Source organism: Engraulis encrasicolus, chromosome 10 (genome assembly GCF_034702125.1).
Source record: "Engraulis encrasicolus isolate BLACKSEA-1 chromosome 10, IST_EnEncr_1.0, whole genome shotgun sequence".
NCBI lineage: Eukaryota > Metazoa > Chordata > Actinopteri > Clupeiformes > Engraulidae > Engraulis > Engraulis encrasicolus.
The window spans coordinates 16,674,346-16,699,208 of NC_085866.1; the positions used below are offsets into that span (position 1 = coordinate 16,674,346).

At 43.2% G+C, this 24,863-nt stretch overlaps 1 protein-coding gene across 7 annotated transcripts; it reads right to left on the reverse strand.

Annotated features, from left to right (window-relative positions):
- Positions 1–406: 406 nt before the first annotated feature.
- larp4aa (La ribonucleoprotein 4Aa) lies at positions 407–24,862 on the reverse strand. Of its 7 annotated transcripts, none has more exons than XM_063208197.1 (16): positions 24,302–24,862; positions 21,684–21,810; positions 21,248–21,400; positions 20,970–21,054; positions 20,458–20,594; positions 19,204–19,307; positions 17,595–17,705; positions 17,432–17,485; positions 16,940–17,152; positions 15,362–15,465; positions 12,039–12,302; positions 11,502–11,553; positions 6,747–6,905; positions 5,563–5,741; positions 4,856–5,141; positions 407–4,225 (listed from the first exon to the last, which is right to left on the reverse strand). In XM_063208197.1, exons 1-16 carry the CDS (start codon positions 24,413–24,415, stop codon positions 3,800–3,802), a joined length of 2,568 nt encoding a protein of 855 aa, XP_063064267.1. In that variant the 5' UTR covers positions 24,416–24,862; the 3' UTR covers positions 407–3,799. The 7 variants fall into 7 exon arrangements, with proteins under 7 accessions (XP_063064267.1, XP_063064270.1, XP_063064269.1 ...); XM_063208200.1 differs by having other exon boundaries at positions 5,563–5,732; positions 24,302–24,861; XM_063208199.1 differs by having other exon boundaries at positions 5,563–5,735; positions 24,302–24,861.
- Between the last annotated feature and the right edge of the window lies 1 nt (position 24,863).

The window sequence follows — 24,863 nt, forward strand, 5'->3', positions numbered from 1 at the left end:
CTCGGACCCATGTTGATTTTCAAAATTATATCATGCAGTGTTCCTTAGCCAACTTAAAATAGCAGGCATGTCATTTAGCATATCCCCAAAACGCGGAGCTACAACACTTTCAAAATGGCTGAATCCAAGATGGCTGAATTGTTTGGCCCATAACTTCTGACTGGGTCGATGGATTTTTCCCACATTTCTTTTAGTTTTTTTCCCCCCTCAATAGTAATTTGTTTTTAATTTAGGTATAAAGATATCAAAAATAGGACTACTGATCTCTGACCCAAAAGGCAAGCCCCCTTCCAACATTTTCTGTGAGAATATAATCTAGTTAAAACAGAGTTCACCTTTAAGATTTTACAATCATCACACACAAACATATATACACACACACCAACCAAAACAAGAGTTTGTACTCTAAGGCCAAAACAAAATAATTTATTTTCTTTTTGTGACATTTTATTCAGACAGCTAGAATTTAGTGTCTCAAACACTTCAATCCGTTGCTATATATTCTTCCCTTTGCCACCCCACCCCTAAATCAAGAAAAACAGAAATAAGCCAAACATTAAGGAAAATAATATGCTATTCCTGTAGATTTTTGCAAGCCTGTCAACATCAACATCATTATGCTTCTAAAATGATTTCACATTACATGACAGTAAGATTTTTTTTTAAACAAGTTAGTGCATTTTATTTTATTACACTAAACCACTAGCTGCTCATATTCATTAATGGAAAAAACAAAACAGAAAAAGCCCCAGTGATTCGTTACTCATGTACTGCATTACTAACTCCTAGTCAATGCATCAAGTATTCTCATCTGAAATCTCAAATCAATGTACAAATGTTAGATGCGATGCTTTCTCCCAGTGCCATTCCTCTCAATCATGGGAAATGGGACTTATGAGGATTGAGCGTGCAGGGGTGGGGATAAGGGGGGTGAAGCGTCGGACAGTAGGATTAAAATAAATAATTAAAATTAAAAAAAATAGTAATAATGCAATACTCAAAAAATAAAATCCAACTGCAATACTGGTTTCCAAAACAGACTAGACATTTTTCCAAGATGAAACGGCACCAATTCCATCCTCGCATTAAAAACCAGGCTGTTGTGGTGGCTGTAGGTCATTGTTCCAAAAGCATGTTTGCTGAGGGTAAGGTCATGTTCTTACTGGTCTCAAAGTCTCGCCGTCACACCACTCACATGACTCCCATGTCAAGGGCTGATAATAGACGTAACGGATTACACTGTTCCTTTCCTCATTACAACTGGTCAAGTTCATTGCTCTAAAGCCTACATAGTAACACATTAATACATTGGCCCACCGGTTGTTTGAGACCTCACATCTCAGACCAACATTCAACATGGTAAGCTATGGACTGGTAGCGGCTGGCACATCAAATATACATGTCAGACGAAGGCTTGCGTCAACCATTTTGAATGCTGTGGCAACACAATGATTAGGCCCCCCCCTCCCCTCCAGTAATGGTCTTTGATACATTCCATATGACAAGAGTTCACACTGCAAAAAAAGGACGATTAAAGGGAGTGTGTTCAGTCTCAAAACCAGTTTTGAAACCACCACCAGTTGTCATAGCAGGTTTTAAATGTCAAGTCCTTCCAAGCCCGTACAAATAAAAAAGCTCAGACATGCATGTCTCTCTTGGCAGGCGTTCCCTTCGTGCAACACCACACCCACTGATTTGAGGTCAGATCACCCAAAACAGCATACTATCCACCACTGCAACTCCACAATGACCTTGGGATCAGACATGCCTATGGAATACCACACCATGCCTGGCCACGGCCAGCCCCTCTCTTCCCTTCCCTCCGCATACACTTGCACACACCATCTAGCCATCCAGGAAATACAGTGGACTAACGTTTCAGGAAAAAGCTTGTGGACAACGGAGTAGTGACCTTAGATACACCAACCACATGAATGGACAGACTCATCAGGGAATCCCATCCCAGGACAAAAACAAAAACATTCATTTAAAACAAAACATACGCAAAAACCAGAGCAACTTGGAAATATGTTACAGGTTACCACCTCCTCTTCCTTCTATCAGACAGCAGACAATAAGGGCCTTTGAGTAAGCAAGAGGGAAAAAAAAAAAGTAAATCACACATGCGCTAATCAGCTTTGCGGGAACCCACACTTGACCTATTATTCTGTACAATCGCAACTGCAGTTAATCAAACAATGACTAATTCCATTTGTAGATCAACCCTGTGTGTTCCATTTTGATGCGGCGTAGGCCGACAACAAAAAGGAACAAAAATAAAGAGAAAGAGAAAAAAAAGGAGGAAAAAAGAAAAGATCTGCACTCATCTGCATGTGCTAACTAACAATCTCCCATTCCATCCTCTGCTGAACACCACACATCTCATCCCAGCAAGGAGAACACCATGTTGTAAACATAGAGAGCCAGACTGATTATCACCAAACACGAGCATACAGTACAAAAAATCAGTTCATGGGGTGAAGGAATCAATGCACATCTAACAAATCATCTGAGATGACAAACATTGCGCCCCGTTACCGCTGTAGCCAGCTGATCTGTGACGCAACACCGATCAGTGCTTGATTAAAATCAGATTGCAGCTTTTTTTTTCTTTTTAAATAAAAAAGCAAGAGAAAAAAAAATAAAAGATAAAGACAAAGAATAAACCACCCTTCTGCGAACCAGTGACAGGTCAGCATTATTATTGGCAAGCTGTGACATTTTTTATGACTTAGTAAAGAGTTTGATAAAATTGACAAGGCTCCATAACCATCTCATTCTAATTTTGTAATATTTTACACAATATTTATAAGATTTGCTAGCTATCCAACACCATGTCACTGATTCTGAAAGCATACAGAATTAAATCGATAGCAATGTCACGCAATTTAATAGAAAAAAAATGAAGAGACCAGTAAGTATTATGGTTGCTCCTAAATTTGTTTTCCAAATAATTCATTCTCAAACATATCCTACAAGAGGCCTAAGCCTCAAGATTCAACACTACCAAAACCGCATCTTTCACACAACTTCAAAGTCCATATACACCGACTGCAAAAAGTCACTCACTCCCAGTGTCCTGCAATTTGCAAAGAAGCCTTTTTTTTTTTTTTTTCAAAAATAAAAAAAAAGAAAGAAAACAAAGGATTGGATGTATCATTGCATGTTAAAGTGATATCTTTGTATAGGTACATGACATTTCTATATGCCTGTTCCTTTCTTCTTAGTGCATAAGTTCATTGCAGACCACTGCCATTCAATTCGAGTGGCAATGCAGGGCTTCTTCACGGCCCATGGATCCATCGCTTCGCCCCATCGGGGGATCAGAGAAGCTGACCACATTTTTTTGGGGAAAAAAAAAGAGTAGAGGGAGATGAAAAAAGAAAGGGGAGAAAACAAAATAAGATTTACATTCTGAGGGGGACATTTTCAATACAACAAGCTTAGAGATGGGATTTTTTTTTCCTATTCAATCACTCCCTTTCTTTTGCCCTGCGTTACGATTGTTTGTCTTTTTTTCTTCTTTTATGCCCATTTTTCCTGGATGTGCCAGTCTGCAAAGTCCTTTCGAAGAGACTTTCCTCTTGACATGCCCCAGGCAGGAGAGGTGGCTACCATTTAGGTTGTTGCTTTTATATATCTTATTTCATCTTTTCTTTTATATATATATATATATTTCATATATATTTATTTATATATCTTATATGCGTGTATATATTCATACATTTGTACTGGATTTGTATTTTTTTTTATCTTCTCTTATTTTCTCACAAAGTCTTGTTTTTGTTTGAACGTTTCTTTACTTTGGCGATATGGGAGGGATGTTCTGCTCTTTGCCCGTGTGTCTGGGGCCTCCCTGTGGGGAGGAGCGTCGACCAAAAGGGGGGCGCCTCTGCTGCTCACGGAGCTTCAGGCCCCCGCTGCCGGCCCTTGGGGGCCCGTTGCTGCGGTAGTAGCCCTGGCCATCACGTGGAGGCCGGCCCTCACGCCCCTTACACTCGGCCCCACGCTCCCTCTCTGGCTTGTCTGAGGGGCTGTGGGGGCCTCCGGCCTGGTCGTCCGCCTTGTTGACCCGCAGCTCGCGTAAGGGCTGTGAGGAGGGGGCCGTGCTGGGGGAGGCGGAGGAGCCGGAGACAGCAGTGGACGAGGAAGAGGGGGCCGGCGTGGGAGGGGGGTCCTTAGGGGGCCGTTGGCACACCTCGGCATAGCTCAGCTTACGTGGCTCCTGATGGGACAGGCACACACAAACATGCAAAAAACAAAGTGTTATGGGTGTTCAATATATTGTATACCACAGGACATCCATCACTCGCTCACAAAAACTGCTTGCAAGTTCCTTTGTAATTCCTGCTTTGTTTCGTGGTACAATGGTACATCCAGGCTTAACTATAAACATGGCGTAATGTGCTTATTCCGAAAATCTAGAAATAAACTTGATTTCAAAAACTCCTTAGATTTGTGTCATTGACAATAACTGTCAGTCAGGCCTTCAGATCTCATAATCTGAACGCTCATTGGGTCCGGACAGGTGGAGGTTTGTGACTTGTGTGGGGGACAGAACAGATAGTGTAGAGAGGAGGGGGTAGAGAAAGAAGACAAAAGGCAGAAGCCCAGCACAAGGCCTTCCCCTCCCCCCTCCAGTGATCCCTCTATGCGCATCGCTTTCTCATCTCCAGGCCTGACCACATTACTCAACAGCTTCTCTTAACTTTCATAACCGCCGTAGCAGATAAGTGGCGATGCAACAAACGGCTCCAAAGCAAAGGAGATGGCATGATTAAGGTGTGAATGTTCACAGGTTACAGGGTTGAGCCTGACTCAGTGTTGTGGTGTAGAGGAGTGTGTAATGTCTCACCATGGGTGCGGGGGTGGTGGGGGTGGCCGTGTTGGTGGCAGCGGCGGCGGCCGGGCTGGCCTGGGGCGTGGCGGGGGCAGGGGTGAGTGTAGGGGCTGCGCTGGACTGGGGTTTGGGGCCAGCTGCCGGCTGCTGTGTCTGTGAGGGAGGGCTGGTCACGGTGGCGGCGGCAGCGGTGACCGATGAGGAAGAGGAGGAGGAGGAGGAGGAAGAGGAGGCCGCCAGCGTCTCTTTATGGCCAACGGCTTCAGACTTCTCTGGTTTCTTCTCCTGGTGGCTCACACTGCTGAGAGGAGAGGCGAGAACAGAGGAGAGGCGAGAACAGAGGAGAAGAGAAGGGAGGATTTGTGAGAGAGGGGGAGGATAGACAGGAGAGTGGAGGTAGGGGTAGGGATGGGAGAAGAGAAGAGAAGAGAAGAGGAGAAGTACAGAGAGGAGGGCAGGGTTAGAGAAGAGGAGACAAAGCAACAATGGGAAACCTGAGCATTGCTGACAGAGACAGGTGGAAGTGCTTCAGCAGGAGGGAAGAAGGGGTGGGGGTGGGCACTCGGCCTCCAGCTCCCTTTTGTCTCCCTCCCGTCACGCACATAAAAGCCTCAGCACTTACACACCCAACCAATACTTAAAAAAAAGAACAGAAGAAAGAAAGAAAAAGCACCAAAACATCGAACAACTTCACTGTTTGGGTACCAGAGCTGTGCGTGTACCTGAGTGGGGTGGAGTCCAGGCTGTGGGAAGTGGTTTTGCTTGTGGGCTGGGCGGGTCGAGAGGAGGCAACTGCGTCGTCCGAGGCGGCCGGATGGCTGGCGGCTCCGTCCTTACTAGTGTCCGACTGGTGGTGGTGATGCTGCTGCTGCTGCGGTTGTTGTTGCTGCTGCTGCTGCTGCTGCTAGAAGACAAAAACAAAATGCAAAAGTTAGTCTTTGTTTTAAAATGGTCTTGTGTTTGCAACTTGTTAACATCTATGTGTACATCCACATAGAAGCAAACTATGACCAGACATGATGTTAAGTGTAAAATATTAGTTCATGTAAAAATACAAACTACTCCATTTCACACCACATTAGCTCCTTTCTCCTCGTAGCCATCAGCATTGACATTTAGTAGAAACATTTAAACTACACTAAAAGGCACTTATTCTCCCCACAGCATGAAAGCAGAATTGACTTTGTGGCTCATGACAGATCAGAGCAAGTTGCGTCTGAAAACTCGGCCACTGCCCCATGAACCACTCCAGTTGAAAACAACTCAGAGACATTACTGTAAGGTTTAAAGGAAACGACTTGAGTGTTGTGTTAAAAATAACATGTAGCAGACACTGTGTCACCAGAATGACAGTGGGTTGTGTCAAATCCTCTGTGCGGCAGTGTGCGTTAAAGCCATGAATTCGGGTGCAGCAAAGGGCTGGTTTTTCCCTGCCCACCCACATTTTTCTGCTAGCAGAGGAATTGAACATGTGATCTGCCAATCCTAAGACCAATTTCTAAACCACAATAGCCCACAGCTATCCCCGACACATACCATTAAACAATAACACCATGGACCGACAGAAAATCCAGAGCCAACACAGTTAGAATAATTTTGGAAACAAAAGCATTTAGTCTACAACATAACAGTGGGGTTACCTCCTTTTCAATAGCAAACAGCTCTGTTTAAGTGGAACAGCAACAGCGTCCCAAAATCCAGTGCTAAACCCACTGACTTTGGCAATAGGTGAACTGCATTGTAATCAACAACCAACTTAGATGGGTGATAGCATTGCAACCAACTACTCAACTGGTTATTAACAGGCTAGCATGGTGTTGCAAAACACCGCCTGGATGATAATAGGCTTGCCGGCTACTTGTTAGGCAGCTAGGCGGCTGTGCTGCACCATGGTGGGTGAACTGACCTTGTCCCTGTTGAGGCCGCGCACCACGTCAGACATGCGGTTCTCCAGCACGGGCTCGCCCTGCGTGCTCACCACGCAGCCCGGCAGAGGGGGGAAGTTGGAGGCCGCCAAGTCAAACTTGGGCTGTGGCACCTTGACCTCCTGGAGCGGGACAGGCCGCTGAGGAGAGACAGACACACACAGTGAGAAAAGAAAGGTTAAAACATGCAAAGGAGCAGACGATCAGGTCAAGGGTGTCCTACATTGCCCATCTTGTCACTACGGCCTTCAGATCTCCTAATCTTACCGCTCATCAGTTTCTGAACATGAGAAAGGGTTATGCAGGGATTAAAGCAAAAAAAAGTCATCTGACTGAACTTTTTTACCAGTTAGGTACCCGATCGAGTATCACTCCATAACCCTACGAAAACCAATGTAGCCAGGCTTTGCCCTCATAACGAAACATACACTGGTTTTATGCAAGGAATGGTGCCAGAGCCAGCACTAGGCATAGGCAGACAGGGCAGTCGCCTAGAGCAGAATAGACCTATGTCTTGAGGGCGCCAGTAATACCAAAAAGTGCCACAAAATCATAACTTCAACCAACATAAAACTTTACACTTCACATTAACAATGAATATTCATTATACACTCAGTAGGCCTATATACACTCTCAGTATGAATGTACCTGTAGGTACTAGATCAGATGTGCTCAATCAGATGTAGGCCTACAATGCTATGTTTACAGATGCCAATTTCTAAATACAAGAAAAAAGGAAAGAGGGAAAGGGGGCAGGCCTAGGCCACCAGATTGACTGGAACTGGCCGAGAATGGAGGGATAATGGATATATCAGACTGCAAACATTGAACTGCAATTTGGGGCATGTTTTGGTTATTTCCTCTTATTTCTACCCATTGTTTATGAATTGTTCACAACATTATGCAGAATGGATTCACAATGAGTGTTGCTTCAAAATGGTCTAGCTGATATCACAGAATTATTGACTTGGAATTGCAATGCGTTGATACAGTGATCCCATTATGGTTTTTTTGTAGTAGTAGTAGTAGGCTATATTTTGTCTTTCCCATCAGAATGGGCAAACACTGTTCTAGTGAAAGCACTGGTGCGCATTGCTTGCAGTATTTCTGACTTTTAAAAAAATAATGCACTGGTCATAGCTATCAGAGGGAGAAAACTAGTTGTTGGTTATTTTGTATGTGTTTCACTAATTCATCCTGTTACAGATAACTTGACGTTGACGTTTACAAACAGGGTGCGGTAGTCTACCTCTTGTGTTCTACCGTTTTGAAAACCTATCCCAGGTGAAAAACCCATATACTTAAAGTGTACTTTTTTTGACCGTACTTAGTACAAAGTGTACTATTTTCGGCGATTTAAAGTGCGCTTCATTGCACTATTAGTGCGCTGAAGCACTACTAAAGCAGTACTTCAGCACACTTGCAGCACACTGAGGATGCTAAATTGGCACCGCTTTTGGACAACTTTAAGTGCACTACAAGCATACTTTTGAAAGTATGCTCTAAACACGCTTTTCATGCATTCGTATGGCATTAAGAGAGTGCTTGAGTACACTTCTATAACATTTTATTGTTACTAGAAGTACAATAAAAGTATATTAACTTCATGCTTCTTTGGACTACATTGGAACATTTTAAGTCTGTAAAAAGTATATCATATTAAGTATTGTAAATATATAACAGGTATGCTTGAAGTATATTTACAGTACACTCCCAAGTACATGAAATAATATAAATGTAATAGTACAATCCATGCTGGTCCTCAGAGCTTGTACATTACACACAGCCACATGTCACAGTAGTGATACAGTATGCATGCCTAGCACGACTGACATTTACAATCATTGCATTGTTACAGAGATTTCAGATACACATTTCACTTTATATCATTCTTGTTCCACCTTCCTGCAATTGATCATTTGAATTGATCACTAATGGTGACCCTTGATTCTTTGTTTGAACAACTAGTTCCAACTTACCTCTCACCATGATGTCATGGGAAGTGTGAGCCTATATATACCAGAACATATACGTGACCATCATAATGACGGTGGGAACATGGTCATTTTTTGTGTACCACTTTAAAATTTTAAAACTCCTACAATAAACGCAGAATATAACAATGAGTAATATTTTCATGCAAACCAAAGATATTCCTTAGAGGTCAATGGCTTTCTGTTTGAGAAATTGAGCTCCAAGAAGTGCATTACATGATGGTACATGCATGATGATGCATGATGGGTAAAGGCACTTTGTGTAAGCACACTTTGAATATATTTGGATGAAGCACAATCATGGTGCACTTAGAAAAAGTATACTTCCAATATGTTGAAGTGATTTACTTTAAAGCGCACTATAGAAAATCACACTTCGAAGTCACTTGGGTGAAGTATAATCAAAGTGCACTTAAAAAAAGTGCAATTGCAATATGTTATTAAAAATACACTTTTAGTAAGTTCACTATTAGAACACTATTAGTATATTCCTCTAAATACACTTTAGCCAAACATCTTCTAAGTGCACTTTATGTATGGTTCGCAAAGTGTACTTTCTTTGAGAGCAACTTAATTACATCTAATTTTAAGTACACTTTAAATAAGCATATTGCAAACATACTTTTTTCTTAGCGCAAAAAGTATGAGTGCGCTTTTAACATGCTAAGTACACTTCAGTCTTGTTTCTATTATACTAAATTGAACCACTTGTTCTCCTGGGATGGCTACCGGTACTTTTTTGCTTCTCGATGTGCGGTGACAGGCACACGCTTAGAAAACATCCCCGATTCCTACACGCACCCGTGTTCTCTCCTACAAGCTGACACGACACAAGCAGACACGACAGACATACGTCTATCGAAAGTAACACACTTTCCCAAGCTTTTCGCGTAACTTTCCACTCGAATCAAGGCAAATCACCCACCTATCAGTCTTGAGTGCGCAAATAACTGAAATCAAACGAAGCGTATAGTCCGAGAAGATGGGCACAGACGTTGAGCCACTCAAAAACAAGTACACACACAACTGTTGCTGCACACTATTCCAGTTAGCAAAAATAGCATCACACAGTAGCCTACAACAAGCCTTGAAAGTGAAACAAACACCGAAACGGCATTTATTGACCATGAGTCCACCCATCAGAACACTGCTTCCCAGAACAAGACATAAAATATTGGCTCTGCCAGGGATAGCCTCCGTGACCCCTGTAAAATGCAACCCATTTTTAACTTATTTCTTAAATATATATCGACAACAACAACGTTAATATGCTATGATTACAGGTGAGGCTGTAAATTGTCAGAAAGACAACTAGAGCTAGTTCTACACGTAGCCAGTCAAACGCGCTAAACTTTGAGGATGAAACGCATGGTATTACGCATGGTATATCCTAGCTAGCTGCCAATGATAGCCGTCCCATTGGGGCTATGAATAATGTTAGTAAAAGTCGCAATGCTTAAAAGGAAAACCCTTCATGAAAAGGACATCATGCGCAGTCGAAGTAAACTATTCTTTTTTTTCCCTAACTATCCACCACGGCAGGTGCAATGATAATGGAAACACGTGTCCTACCTTCTTCCAGCTGCATTCCATGCATACCGGTATGCATTATTATTAGCCCATATTGGACTATCAGTCCAACTCGTTTAATGATGGTCATTGCACTTTAAAGACATAGTATTACACTTATTTTCTTTTCTGCCATCAGCAACAATGTTGGCTATTTGTTTTTTAATCTCTCGCGCTGCGCCGCAACTGATTTGTTGACCGCTCGTGTACTTTTTTTTTTTTGGAACACGGAAGACGATGGCTCAAAACTACTGAGTGAATCTGTTGTATGACACCACCGGTGGTGGCGTGTATAACTAAATCCGTACACCAAACACACCTTTCCTCCCCTTCTCGTGACCAGGAGTGCTCTCGATTTGAGTTCAGTTGGAAAGTAAAAATTGTAAATTAATTGACATGAATTATAAGGACGGAAATCCGTCCAAACGAAAATCCAGTTGACGGAAATCCGTCATAGCGACGGAAAACTTTAATCCCTGGTGTTATGACATCTGTAGGTATGAGGCAAGAACACAGAGAGAGAGCGAGAGAGCGAGAGAACGAGAGAGAAGACGCCAGTTACTCTCCAACACGCGCAGATGTCCCCTCTATGCCCTTTAGTTTCTCTTCAACAGGCCTAGCAGGCTAGCACTGATTAGATGGTACTGAGTATTTATGTGCAACAGTAGACATGATGGAAAGTGGGTTGTGTGTGTGTGTGTGAAGGATAATGTTTATTATGTTCAGTAGCATCATTTGTTGACAACACCAATTTTAATAACAATGATGACATAATGAAGATGCTGGGGTTGGCGTGTATGGCGCAGTGGGCAAAGTACACTCAAATAACCTTTAATAAACCAGAATTGCTTGTGGTGCCACAGAGATCTTTAGGCTACATCAAACTATTTTAAACGACACCAATATTGCCAAGTACTCAGATTCTATTAGCTCTGCTTGAATGGGTTTGAGGAAGGGTTGCAATTTCCTGTGGTTTGGACAAACGACAGTCTTAACAGTCAGGCCACCTGTTTTTAAATGTCTACACTGGCCTGGACCACATTTCTCAAGTGTCGTTGCTAACCTGGTAGCAACTTTCATGAGTGCTAATAGGAAATTGCATTGCAACAAAGTAAGTTGCTAGCTTAGCTTGAGAAAAACACCCCTGGATGGTTCGGCCATGAGAGCACTCACCGTGGTGCGCTCGTCCTCTCTCCTCCTGCGGTTGCCTCTGTATGTGCTCCTCCTGTGAAGGAAGAAGAGAAACATTAAAACTCGCTAAGCAGCAGACAAGCCAGGCAAGGGTGTCCTACATTCCCCGTCCTGTCACTACGGCCTTCAGATCTCATAATCTTACCGCTCATCAGGTTCTGAACATGAGAAAGGGTTATGACATCTGTAAAGGTATGAGGCAAGAACAGAGAAAGGAAGAGTGACAGAAAGAAAAAAAATACAGACGAGAGAGAAAGACAGAGCAGATGCCAGTCCCCCTCCAACACGGCCAGGGGGGCCCTCTACGCGCTTGAGTTTCTCTTCATCAGGCCTAGCGACGCTAAAATCCCCCCCATGGCAACTCAACACCTTAGAAACATCCACTTCCTGATAAGCCTGCACTACAGCTCGTAGATAAAGGCCACCCAGCGCACGGAAACTCACCCAAAGGTGACTGCAGTGCGGTGCCGAGTGGCCTGAACAGGAGATATGGAGGCGATAGGCAGCACCTCTACTGACCTTCCGCGGTTGGCCATGCCAGAGTCGTCAGCAGGCTCTGTGGTGGTGGCGGCGGCAGCAGCTGCAGCGGCAGCAGCAGCGGCGGCGGCGGTCAAGTGGCTGAAGGAGGAGGGGCTGAGCTCGGGGGCGGAGGACAGGGAGGGCCCGGCGGTGTTGGTGGGGGGCTGGGGGCTACGCAGGCCCGTTAGCCCGTCCACCAGCGGGACGGGAGCCACAGGAGACGGGGCGCCGTCACTGGCCCGGGACTGAGGCTTCACGTGGTTCCTGGTTGGAGACGGCACACGGCAGGAAGTTGAAATGTTGGCACAGGAAATAGAAACGCAGTGCTTGAGATGAGGCCAGAGTCTTTTTGTCATGGACAGGTATTTGGGTGGAATGTGCCTGATTGTACACATTTTTTTTGGGTCAAATTTAAGCTTTTATTCAGCCATCTCGAAATGGGCTGCATGCAAAAGATGGGAAAAAAAAAAAAAAACAGTGCCATAAGGGCTAAAAAGAAAGTTGGGTGGACAAATGACACAAACATTAAAAAAACAAAACAAATTAAGGGTGTGTAGTTGGGTTCATGCTTTCAAATTGAGACTCCTTTGATGGCTACAGGTCAACTATGCCAATTAAAAGAGTAATAAAGTTTTCATGGTAACAAAAATTGAGCATGTAGTCTCCACTCATGCTTGGGTTAGTTGACTCACTCTTTGACAAGCACACACAGGATGAACCAACCCGGACTAACCCAACATCACATATAATGGGGAGGTTAGCAATGAATAAAAATGAATGGCATAGGGAGGGAGGAAAGCGCAGATATCTTAAGAGGCCAACTCTGCCGAGACCAGTCCAGGTCAAAATCGACATAATCCGGCCTCATACATATCAGCAACATGTATACAAAGCGGTCAATGGATTTCTTCCATAAAATCAAATGAAGTGAAACAAAAATGGCATGGGGGTGACACCAGTGTGACTGGGGGAAGCCTGATTAATGTTTGGTTATGTATGGGAAGCGTACATGTAAAAAAAAGAAAGAAAGGGTGACGTTTGACTAATGATGAGGCTTAAAATAGTTGAACAGGAGTACCTGAAGGCATTTATTACATTCTTTCTGGAATAGAGTGGGACACTGTGGGGAACAGCAAGAACACCAGCATCAAGACAACTCCCTATACCACACATGTAGTCATTAACACTTACATCAAGACCTTACCTCCCTATACATACAGTTAGTTACACTTACATCAGCCTGGTTTATCATTTTACAATGTTCTTGGTAACCCCTTAAATTAACCTACAGGAAGTTGTAAACCTTCAGGCAACTTTTAGCTTATAAAGTAATGACTCTAGGCTCTTCCATTAGATGATTCACCACTACCTCAAGATTAACCACTACCTCAAGATTAACATAACCAAGTTTACTATACTGAACGAGCTTTGTGAAATACCCTCTTGAATTAGCTTACTGCACACATACTGTACATTTACTGACTGTCACATTAAGACCTAATTTACCTTCCTATTAGGCCCGTGTTAAAAAAATCGATTTTTAGATTCTGGATCGATCCCCGTATTAATTCCGTAGGATCGATTTCGACGTCCAAAGATCGATTTATTTATTTATGTATTTATTTATTTTAGTAGGCCATGTCATTTCCAAACGTCCTGCAGTACACGGAAACCGCCACAAGAGAGCAGCGGTCAACAACAAGTTGACCACAGCTCGGCGGAAAATGGAAAAACGGGGTAGAAGCTTTTTCCCTGACCGACGCTGAGATATAGCCAAATTGCAAAGGGTTTGCGTACAAATTTCCGAAATATAACTCTACATCCTTTAATTTGAACACTTGCTTTGTGCAATTAATCAAGGAAGAGTTTATATTTTTACACCGTGTTACAAATAAGCACCATCCGGCGGAGGCAGGAAGTCAGCCATCAACGCATTTTGCCATAGGGAAACTTACAAAGCATACCACGACGATCATTTAACAAAACACACAAGTTGTTTTACTTCAAGACAAAGATATTGCCTTAAGATATTGCCACTTTCCCATTTGTAAATAAGTCGCTATTTTCAATGCAACCGCTGTGTTCAAATAGTGTCTCCGTAACGCGTGGGATTTGTTTTGGATCAACCAAACATGAAGACTTTGTGCGTCTCACGGAAACGTCAGCCTATTGGCTGAAAAGTTGCCAACGTCATTTTTTGGGAAATTGCCACTGGCTTCCAATGCTGTCAATCAAACGTGTGTACTGCAGTAGTGGCAGTGATGAAGTTAGTAAATTACACGATTGGGAGTTCAAATACACTGTGAGGAAATTACGTGGTTTAGAAGAAAATGGACTTAATGTGGCATCACTATGGATACTTGGCGAGCGGTACAAAAAGTCCAGAGTGATATGATCGTCTTTGGTGGGAAACGGAAGACTTTGAAAAAGGTATGCTGACGTTTGCTGGGATGCTAACAGCTGTTGCTGAGCTGCGGCTGCTGAGCTAACAACTGTTTCGGTTTTGTCTGTGATCAACCATTTGATTCGTGACTGGTCTTAAATGAGGGGACAGTCCCAGCTTTCTAACGGTGTATGGGATGAATACCTTTATACAAATGCCGCTTTAGTTTTTTTTATTAATCAAAGCGTCCAGCATTACACTTCTGTTTTCAATACTGCCGTCAGTCGCACTTAAAACATTCTTTCATCCCCCATTTCAAAGTTTAAAACTATCTGGCAATAACATAAAATATATGTTTTAAAAAAATCTTTGTTTCTGGCTTTCTTGGTGAACACAACCTGGCTGCATACCACTGCGACAGTCTTTTTTTAAATTTATTTAAGAACACCAACCCGAATCGGATCGAATCGGATCGTTTTTGATAGAATCTAAAAAAATCGATTCGTAATCTTCAGAATCAAAATCGGATCGATTCTTAAAGTTTGAATCGAATCACACCTCTACTTCCTATACACACACTCATTTATTCTTACTAACCATACTTCAAACCTTAACTATGCACATCTGAAAATTAAGGGTAGGCCGCATCCTAGTCAACCGCTCCCAACTCAACAAAGTTACAAATCATCACTTCCTCTTTCATTCGCTCAGCAAGGTCATTGTACTTCAGACACATTTAGAGGCATGAAGATTAAACTAAGCGGTTCTAAATATTCCAGTGATATAGAAAAATGTCCGCACACTTAAAATGAACAAAAGGATTCAACTGTGCAGTCATTTTTCTCGTTTTAGTTTTCGTTCATGTTTGGCAACTTTTGATTGTGAGTGTGGAGTAATCCGTTTAAATGTAAAGGTGTGAAGACAAAAGCTGGAGGCCTACCGGTTGCGGCTGAAGGGGCGTCCGAGGTTGAGCGAGCTGGAGCTAGTCTTATAGTGTGCAGGGGAGCTGAACCCATTCACAAAGCTGTTGTTGGGGAACGGGGCCTGTAGTGGACACATGCGATAGACACATCAGCATAAAACATACATCACCATCTGCATGAGCATCAACTGGACTGGTGGACACATGGGGGGTTAACACTAGGGGTGTCAACAATTAATCAAATAATTGACTTTAGTAAATAAAAAGTAACATAAAATGCAATTAATGACGAAGTGTGTGTGAAGAGTGTGAACATTTCACACGTCTTTGGATTAAAGAATACAAATAGAAATGAATGTTAATTAAGCATTTTCTCATGTTTGATTTTAAGATACGTGTGGGGTGAATAGTTGATTGACCTTATCGATCAACTTAAAAACTAATGCATCCCTAGTAAACACACCAGGATCCACTGGACTGATGCATCTGGTTTTCCCACGTTCAAAATGAAGAAATGAACATCCAGTAGAGCAAACACAGACCAGACCCTTTACTATTGACAGGTCATTAATCAAACCCCACTATGCGCGCCCACAATTCACCACAGACTGATATATGCAACATTATTTCTCCCAGGTGATTTTGGACCAAGTCTGCTGAGGACAGGACAGACCGTATATTTCAATTCCAATACATTTATTCACTGTTTGAGACCCTTTTAAATAATTCATTTAGAGTTTTTGGCTAAATTATTCATCCTCATTGCCTTTTAGGCCCACTTCTAAATGGTGATGAGAAAGAAAAAAAAAAAGAGGGGGGGGGGGGGGGGGATTTCATTCCCCCTCTGTGCAGGCAGGCTGTAATGCAGGGGTCCCCAAACTTTTTTCTCTGGGGGCCACATTATCGTTCCTGACTGTGATCAGGTGCCGGGATCAATTATGTGGGCTGTATACTAGGCCATTGCCTGTTATGGCCATAATTTCTAGCACGGCAATCGCCATTATACGCTGAAAAAGGGCTCTGCCCGAAACGTTCGTAGGCGAATGAACAGAGAAAAATCTGAAGAGTGCTGTCCTTCGCTTCCTTCATTCAAAATTTCTAGCACAAAATAGCTCATCATTACAAGTGATTTGCATAAGAAGTGAGTACTTCACATGTTTTTCAATTTGAAATACCACAGGTATTCCTTTCAATTTCCAAAAACCATGTGAAAATAGCAAGGAAAGGTTAGAAACATATGGTGATGACAGTTTAGGAGTGATACAATAGAAATGGTAGGCCTGTTTATATTACAGTGAGATGAGAAACTATCAAAGCAAGAAACTTCTGGTGATTCACACTAAGTTAGTGAAAATTAAACTGTAGGAAGGTCTATGATAAATATATTTTATGTTTTTTTTCTGTGAGGATTGCTTCTTTGGGCCAGTTCAAATGGTGAGATGCAGAGAGGTGGAGGGCCGGTCAAAGGGGCCTGGCGGGCCGCATCCGGCCCCCGGGCCTTAGTTTGGGGACCCCTGCTGTAATGTAAAGAGGAGTGAGGAGTGTGGGGCATGATGCGTGGGGCTGACGTGCGATGCGGTGTGATGCGATGCGTACCAGCGGCGTCTCAAAGTAGGGTGTGGGGGAGGGGGTCCAGGTGGGGGGCATGATGTTGTAGGGCAGGTACTGCTGCTGCGGGCTGTAGACATGTTGCATGTAGACCGGCGAGCTGTACTGCGACTGGGTCTGGGTCTGCTGGGAGTACACACTGCAGTCCAGGCTGCGGTAGCCATTCTTAGCAAAGAACGTGTTGATAGCTTTTATTCTGGCCTGAGAAGAGAAGAGCAGGCACAGATTATCAGATTATTAAGCAAGAAGACACCGGTGATAGGGGAAGAGAGGTATAGTACTTTTATTAATCCCGAGGGAAATTAAGATGTCCGACAGCTTACATAGATACACCGATAAGACATAAAGAGACCAAATACACATTATTGCACATATAGCAAAATCTTGAGTATACCAAAAAGCCTTACCCTCAACCTTAAAAGAAACCATAGCAGCTGCCAAAACAGAAAAACGTTCAACATGTGGTGATCATTAACTCACCATGATTGGTTTTCCCTGAAATGTTTTCACTTCTTCCCTTAGATATTTGTACGCCTACAGGAGAAAAAAGATGAACATATTCAGCACCCAAAACTTGGTTGATGGACTCGACATGACAAATCAATTTTAAAGACTACACGTAAAGCATCCGTTATGGTCGCACCTGTTGAGCATCCGTGTCCGATTGGAATGTAATGTACCAGTTATTATTGTGCGCAAACTCCACACTGATAACCTTCGGACAGTTGTCGCTCTTGAAGAGCGCCTCCACTTCCTACAGAGATAGAGGCAAAACAGTTGGCAAGGTCAGACAGTTTCTGGCTCTGATCCTGTATTGCCTACCTATGACCTTGACTGGCCTAAATACGTCAACAATAGATATATCTACCGTATTTTTCGGACTACAAGTCGCACTTTTTTTCATGGTTTGGCTGGACATGCGACATATACTCTGGTGCGACATATATATGTTTTTTTTTCTCCACGGGAAAGCACTATGTGCGCAACTAGGCCTATGTTGTGTTGCCTAATAGCCTACCGCTGATAGAAAAAATGTTACAACTTACCACAACAAAAAAATAGCATTTACACTGACGACTGAGTAGAAATATACCACCCAAAAGAACTTAATATAGCCTACTGCTGAGTTCAAGCTGAAAATAATTAAATATGCAGCCGAAAATGGCAATAGGGCAGCTGAACGAAAGTTTGGATGCAATGGAAAACTGTTTGGGGATTGGAGAAAAGCGGAGGAAAATGTGCATGTTGTGAAAAAAAAAAAGCTATCTGAAGGTTCAAGGCCCACGTCTAGAAGAAGAGCTGAATACAGGACAAATGTGTTCTAGAACAACGCGCGCGCTGCGAGTCAACGGTCTTGTTACGGGCTCCATGACATTGCCAAAGAAATGAATAGGACTTTTTGCGGAAGTCAGGGACCTCGTGGATTTATCGCGTTATGCAATGCAATCCCCTCTCGAGGATTTATTTGCGCTATGCAACGCAATCGCCTCTCTATCCGAGAACGAGCGTCTGTGTTATTAAAGACAGTCAGCCGACTTCCAGGTGAAAATCGGTAATTTCCGCGAGTTTCTGACAAACGAGCACAACGTGACACTACCATAGGCTACACAACATGGATGAAATCCCCCTCACCTTTGATACCGTCATGGGCTGAAGTCTCAGAAAAGGGGGAAAAGAAAGGTATGCTCTGGAGACGGAACAAAGTTGCCTCGAACCCTCCCACGGTTCAAACGCAAAACAATGCCGAAAATTGAATGTTGTTCTGACTATAGGGCAACATGGCGCGTTTTCACTGTTTCTTCTTCTTTTTCTTTTTGTGGTTTTATGGCGGTTGGCAAACCATCTTAGTTGGTGCATTACCACCACCTCTGAATGCGTTGCCACTGCTTCAGATGCTGGTTCATAAAACAATGCAGTCTTTGGGCAGCAGCTTACCATGCGCCAGTTATCACAACATAGATTCCATGGATAGAATAACCTTTCAAAAATGTGTGACAATTAGTCCGGTGCGACGTATATATGTTTTTTTCATCTTCAAAATGCATTTTTGGGCCGTTGCGACTTAAACTCCGGAGCGACATATAGTCCAAAAAATACGGTACTACTTGAAGTAGGCATTTCATCATTTCCATAGGAAATTAAGGTGTCTGGGAGTATACAAACAGACCCATTACAAATCCATGTCAACTACATCAGCTTATACAAGTAAAAGAGAGGTACACGAATAAGCATAATCAAGGCACTGCCTTTACCTCCACTGGCGTAGACTCTGGGACCTCTCTCAGAATGATGATGCAGCGTTTGTGATTGGGTCGAACCTTCTCCCCCTTCTCATCCACTTGTACCATTGGAGATGCTGCACATTAAACAGAAATAAATTGACAACACTGCAGTTTGCTGCCTTGTTATCACATAACAAGTAAGAGATGTACAACAGCTGTAAATTTGCAATGGGCAGACTAAACACATCCCTAACGACATGTTAAGAATAATATGAACAATTCTCTGTTGGGGTGTCGTAGAGCACTTGTACGCACACTCTTGGGTATTTTGAATGCCCAGGAAATCAATGTTCTGCCCAATATGCAAGTTATGACCTGCAGTAGAGGTGCACCGAAAATTCGGCCGCAAAAAAAGACATTTTCGGTTTTCGGTCGAAAGCCTATTGAGTGGGCGAATAGGAGGCCGAATAAAAAATGGCTTGAAAATGGGCATTAAACTAATTTCAGTTCTACTCTAACATTTGAAGACTTCAAATTCAACTTAAAAATAGTGAGAAACCTACATTTTGATAACTTTTAACTGAATTGTAATATTCGGTTTCAGTTTCGGTATTCAGCCAAGTAATTAATTATTATTCGGTTTCGGTTTCGTCCACAAATTTTCATTTCGGTGCACCTCTAACCTGCAGTTTTAGTTTTTCACAACATCCAACACACAAGTCTGAGACATCTGTTGTTCGCTTTATTATATAAATTTTGTATGTGAGCCCAAATTTAAGAACACCGGGCCCTTGTTTATGATTGTTTACTTTTATTGCCATTTCAGCAGCTATGGCTATATCATAGCCAATACAGATAGAAAAAAAACGTATCACATTTACAAAACTAACAACCATATAAACAAAGAGATTAAATACGTTTAACATCAATACATTCAAAAAAAGTTAAAAGCCTTTAAGACAGGGCCCTTGTTACACGGTGGAAGAGAGTGGGACTGACTAAATTGGGTTCGTTTTGGGTAGACCAGAAGAGGGGTGCGTTTCTCGACAATGTCGTTGCTAACCAAGTTGGCACCTTAGTTGGTTGCAATGCAAATTCCCATTGGGAACCAAGTAAGTTCCTAACTGGTTGGCAACGATGCTTTCGAGACAGAGGATCCAGATTGGGCCATTGTTATAAACAGGGGTGATAGTGAAAAAAAATCCTGAGCCTGAAATCAGGCATAGAGCCTGAATACTATCAGTCCTGTACTAAGTGGAGGAAGCAGACTAGGACTTGACTCACATCTGAGGACGTCCAGGATGAGATCCATGTCGGTGGTCAGGACCTTGATGCCCTCCATGCTGGCAATGGTCCAGATGGGGACAAACTGGTCGCTGTCCATTTGTGACATGAGGTACAGGTCCTTGGACAAATTTTCCCTGTGTCAACAAAAAACAGATGAATATACAAAAAAAGACAGAGTCTTTTGGGTGAACGAGTCACGTGTGGTCGACCTGAGATGTTAGATGTTCAAAACGTGAAAGTGTTGCATCCAGGGCTCTAAATTAACACCGGCCAAATGCTTGCGAAAATGCAGTTTGGCTGGTAAAAAGAAAGCTTACTAGCCACTTAAAACAGATGAGTTTATCTGTGACCAAATTTAGCATCTACTAGCAAAATTGGCTGGTGATGAAAAAGTTGATTTATAGCCCTGATTGTATCTGCGAGTGTTTTATGTTGTGATTATATCCTCTGTTGCAAGTAGCTTAGTACAAAAGCCTCAGCCAAATGTAATGTTAAAAGGCAGCGCTGACCTGGAGAAGCAGAACTCCAGCTCCTTCTTGAGGGACTCCCGTAAACTCTCAGCAGAGATGGGCTGCTCCATTGTCAGACTAGAGTCTGCGGAAACACAACAGCAACGCAAAACACACCCATAAAAACATTAACGTGAATAATAAAACTCTGCACATCAACAAATGCAAGTTATTTTTGTAACACAAGCCATCAACGCAGGAGTGTCTGCAAGCCAACAGTAGAAATTGTAGTGGTCATTCATTTGTGTGTAGGTGGAGGTATTGGGGGATTGACTGACCGTCAAGTCCTGTTGCAGGCTCACACAAGGGGAAGTCCAGGTCTGGGGGATCCATGCCGTTGGCGGTACCCTCTGCTGCCCCCGAGGAGCTACTGTCCTCCAGCGCAGAGAAACCTGCCGTGTACGCTTTACATCCAGATGTGTCCGAATAACCTTCAGACCAAAATGTCAAGGAGAGAGTCAAATAACACTCGCACAAAAGAAAAACAAGCACACAAAAAAAACATGACAATGAAATAAGGACCCTTTTCCATAATGTTGTGTGTTAAGTGTTTGTTGGATGTGCATGTTTAGAAATTAAGCTTAGTGGTTCTTAAATTGGTGACAAAAACAGTTGCACATCATCTCACATTTTTCATTCCCGTCATGTTTTAGGCCTACATAGATGGCACATGGGAGTACAAGAACCCAACAAGGAGCAAGCATGGTGCCTTACCCTCAGGGATGTTGGTCTGGGACCAGGGGGAACCCTCTGTACCGTCTGCGGGGGCCTCGCTGGGGACAGAAGGCATCTCTTGCCACACCTTTGCATTCGGGTTCAGACCGGCACCCTTGGAGGTCACCTGAGGCGAACACACAAGTACCGGTATGTAAGCCCGTGTTTGTTCAAGACCGACACTGTATCTACACATGGCCGCATGCCTCAGTTTTCCTTATCTTTTACATTTTCGGTGGAGCACGCTCCGATTTCTGTTCATAAAACAGAAACGTGTTATTTCCTTGTATCGTTCAGAGATTCTGCATAACAGTTTACACAACAATCCATGCATCCGAGTTAACAGTTCAAGATCACCATTCATCCAACGTTAAGCCAATGTGTACGACCTGTTACGTAATCCTCCTGCTAGTTGTAGTGAAATAATAATGCCCAAGGCAAGTGTATAGCCTATAGCAGCGAGTTAGTGGACACTCTGCAACACGCTGAATTGGGCTAGATTTTTAGATAGGGCAAATAAAAGAAATGCGAAAACCTAACGCAACCCATGGTGAGCACAACACGCCGACTTCGGCAAGTTAGATTAACATTAGCAACACAAAACCGAATGACAACCTCCCACAATGTTAATGAATTAACTTCGATACAACTTTTACCGAGCATACGGCGGAACAGTAAGCATACGCACATAATAACACCACCTCTTTCGTTGCAATCGACAAACTACTACAGCATAACCTTTAAACCTTTTGAGTATCCTTTACTATCCGCTAAATAAATGCAGCCATGAGGCCTTCGTCGGGTTAGCAAGCTAGAATGAGCTAATGTTAGCAAGCCCTCACATGGTCTTCACCGATTGTCCGCGATGCGTGCTAACAAGCCAACTACCCCATACCAAGCTTACCTCGATGAATAAAAGCATGTCTGTCAAGCTCTACCACTCAATGACCAACGATTTCTTCAGAGTCTACAAACAGAGACCATTTAATACAGTTTTGCCGCTGAGAGGAAGCCCTCCGAGTTGGACAGTATCCAGCTCAAGTTACTTCCAGCATGCGTTTTCACGACCTTCAACCATTCGCTCTGTGATTGTGAACTCCGCCTACCCCACACACTTGAAGCACATTTTACCAACGAAGTGCTTTCTTCCGTAAAGGCTAACCGCCAAGACTTCATAATCGTCCTAGCTGTTGGCCAAGGGTACTGTCAATCAATTGGCAACTGTGTCTCACCCAAAGTTGCCTAAAACCAGCAAAAAGCGTTAAAGCGCAACACATTTTAAGATATATGCAGCTCTTGTGCATGTACACTTAGATAGCCCTATTCGGTTACCGAGAAGGACATAGCAGTGCCTTTAATTCGGTGTGTTTATATGGATCAGCACAAAATAACATTTGACGTGTGAAAAGCACCGGCAACACCAAATCCAACATGATTTAAAATGAACTATGCACTGCACGCAAATGTAGGGTCATCTGGTTCAAAGTTGCATCCATTACGCACAGAGGCGATAACTTTGACTTTCGAGTGCACACAGCATGTCATGAGACCTGCACCATATGACGACGAGTCTGTCACTAGCTATGGTGGAGCACATGCCGTAAGGGGCGCCATTATCAATGACCACCTGCTACAAAAATGATTCAGGCCCTTAACTCATCCAAACGGCAGAAATAAGCAGCTCTACTCCCGTCACGGATGCTTAATTATTTACAAACTTTTACACAAACTCACTCGAAAAACCCAGCCGCCACATATGGTAAGACTGTAGTATGGCGACGTACGTTACAATGACAAGTAATTTGGCACCGGCGGCGGAGCAATCTTCACCACATTTCGGAAATATTATTTAACAAACATTACTATACAAAATATACTGCTTAATTGACATCCACGACTGCAATTTATAACAATGCTGCCTTCGAGTGATCTCCGTTTCGGCTGCCAGCTGTAATGAAACACGCAGGCCTCGAACATTCTCTTGATTAACATCAGACAGTCGACAAACGTAATGCAATCAAAGCTTGGTTTTGATTACCATATCCAGCTAAATTCTTACATTCTCCCATGATCAAAGTGCTTAATCTCTTTCGCGGAGACTACGATAACGTCAAGTAGCTCTCTGCTAAGCCGCCACTGACAAAGCAGATATAGTTCTAGCTGGCTAACTGGCCTTACCTTGCAGCGTTGAGCTGTTAAGTCAGCTGCCTCGTAACACGAGCGGCTGCAGCGATGTCAAGCACACATTAAAAAAATATCCTCCCGAGGAAATTGATTAAAAAACAAACCACCAATATTCAACCTATGTTTTTAGACGATGACTGAACCCTCGGTTCGGATTCAGAGGTTAGATCAGACTTGTCACCCAGAACCAGCTTACGTTAACGATAGCTAACGTAAGTCAAGCAACAATATTGCCAAGGCAACCCCACATTTGCTAGCTTGATACAGTCTTACTAGCCAACAAACGTTAGCATCACGTTAAAAAATGCTGGCCCAACTTGCAGTAATCGAACATGATTACTGAAAGGGAAGATGGTCAATAAGGCAAAACCACAACTTTCATTACAAAAAAGTGCAAATGGAAGGGTGTCGTGTAATGACAGGCCCGTACTCACCATGCCGCACGAATCTCCCCCAGTCCCAAGTACCGTCTCGTCCTCCCCACGGGTTTTGGATCCCGGCTCAGCCTCCTCCTGCAACTGCGGCTCTCCGCCCTGATCTGAACTCATCGGCCGCTCCTGGCTCACGCCTCCTCCGTCGTTCTCTCCCGACCCCCGCGTGGTACCCCAATTCCAACCAGTTACCGTGAAAATGTTGCAGTTGTCCAAACAATATTCGATTTACTCTGACTACCGCGACTAAGTCAGCTAACGGGTTAGCTAGCTAGCCAGCTAGCTAAATAGTCAAAGCTACCAAGTTAGCTATCTTGGCTAGCTAGCTAGCTAGCATACATAGACAAAAATGAGCCAAACTCGATGTTGTAGATCCCAATTACTCTAAATGAAACAAAGTGAAGAGACAAATGACCAATCTTGGTTCTGACGTTTCCTCTTTGATATTCAAGCAACGGTTAGAGCTGATAAGCGCATTCCTAACCGGGCGACCGAAGCGGACACAGGGGACACGCACCTTTCCTAAGAGTAGGCAGACATTAATACAGTCCGCCACCGTCCCATT

Coding starts and splice junctions, on each gene's coding strand:
- larp4aa (XM_063208195.1), bottom strand. CDS start 24,415: ATGAGTTCAGATCAGGGCGGAGAGCCGCAGTTGCAGGAGGAGGCTGAG. Junction 21,055..21,247: donor GCCTGCAACAGGACTTGACG/GTCAGTCAATCC, acceptor GTGTTTCCGCAG/ACTCTAGTCTGACAATGGAG. Junction 5,142..5,562: donor CTGGACTCCACCCCACTCAG/GTACACGCACAG, acceptor CTCTCCTCTCAG/CAGTGTGAGCCACCAGGAGA.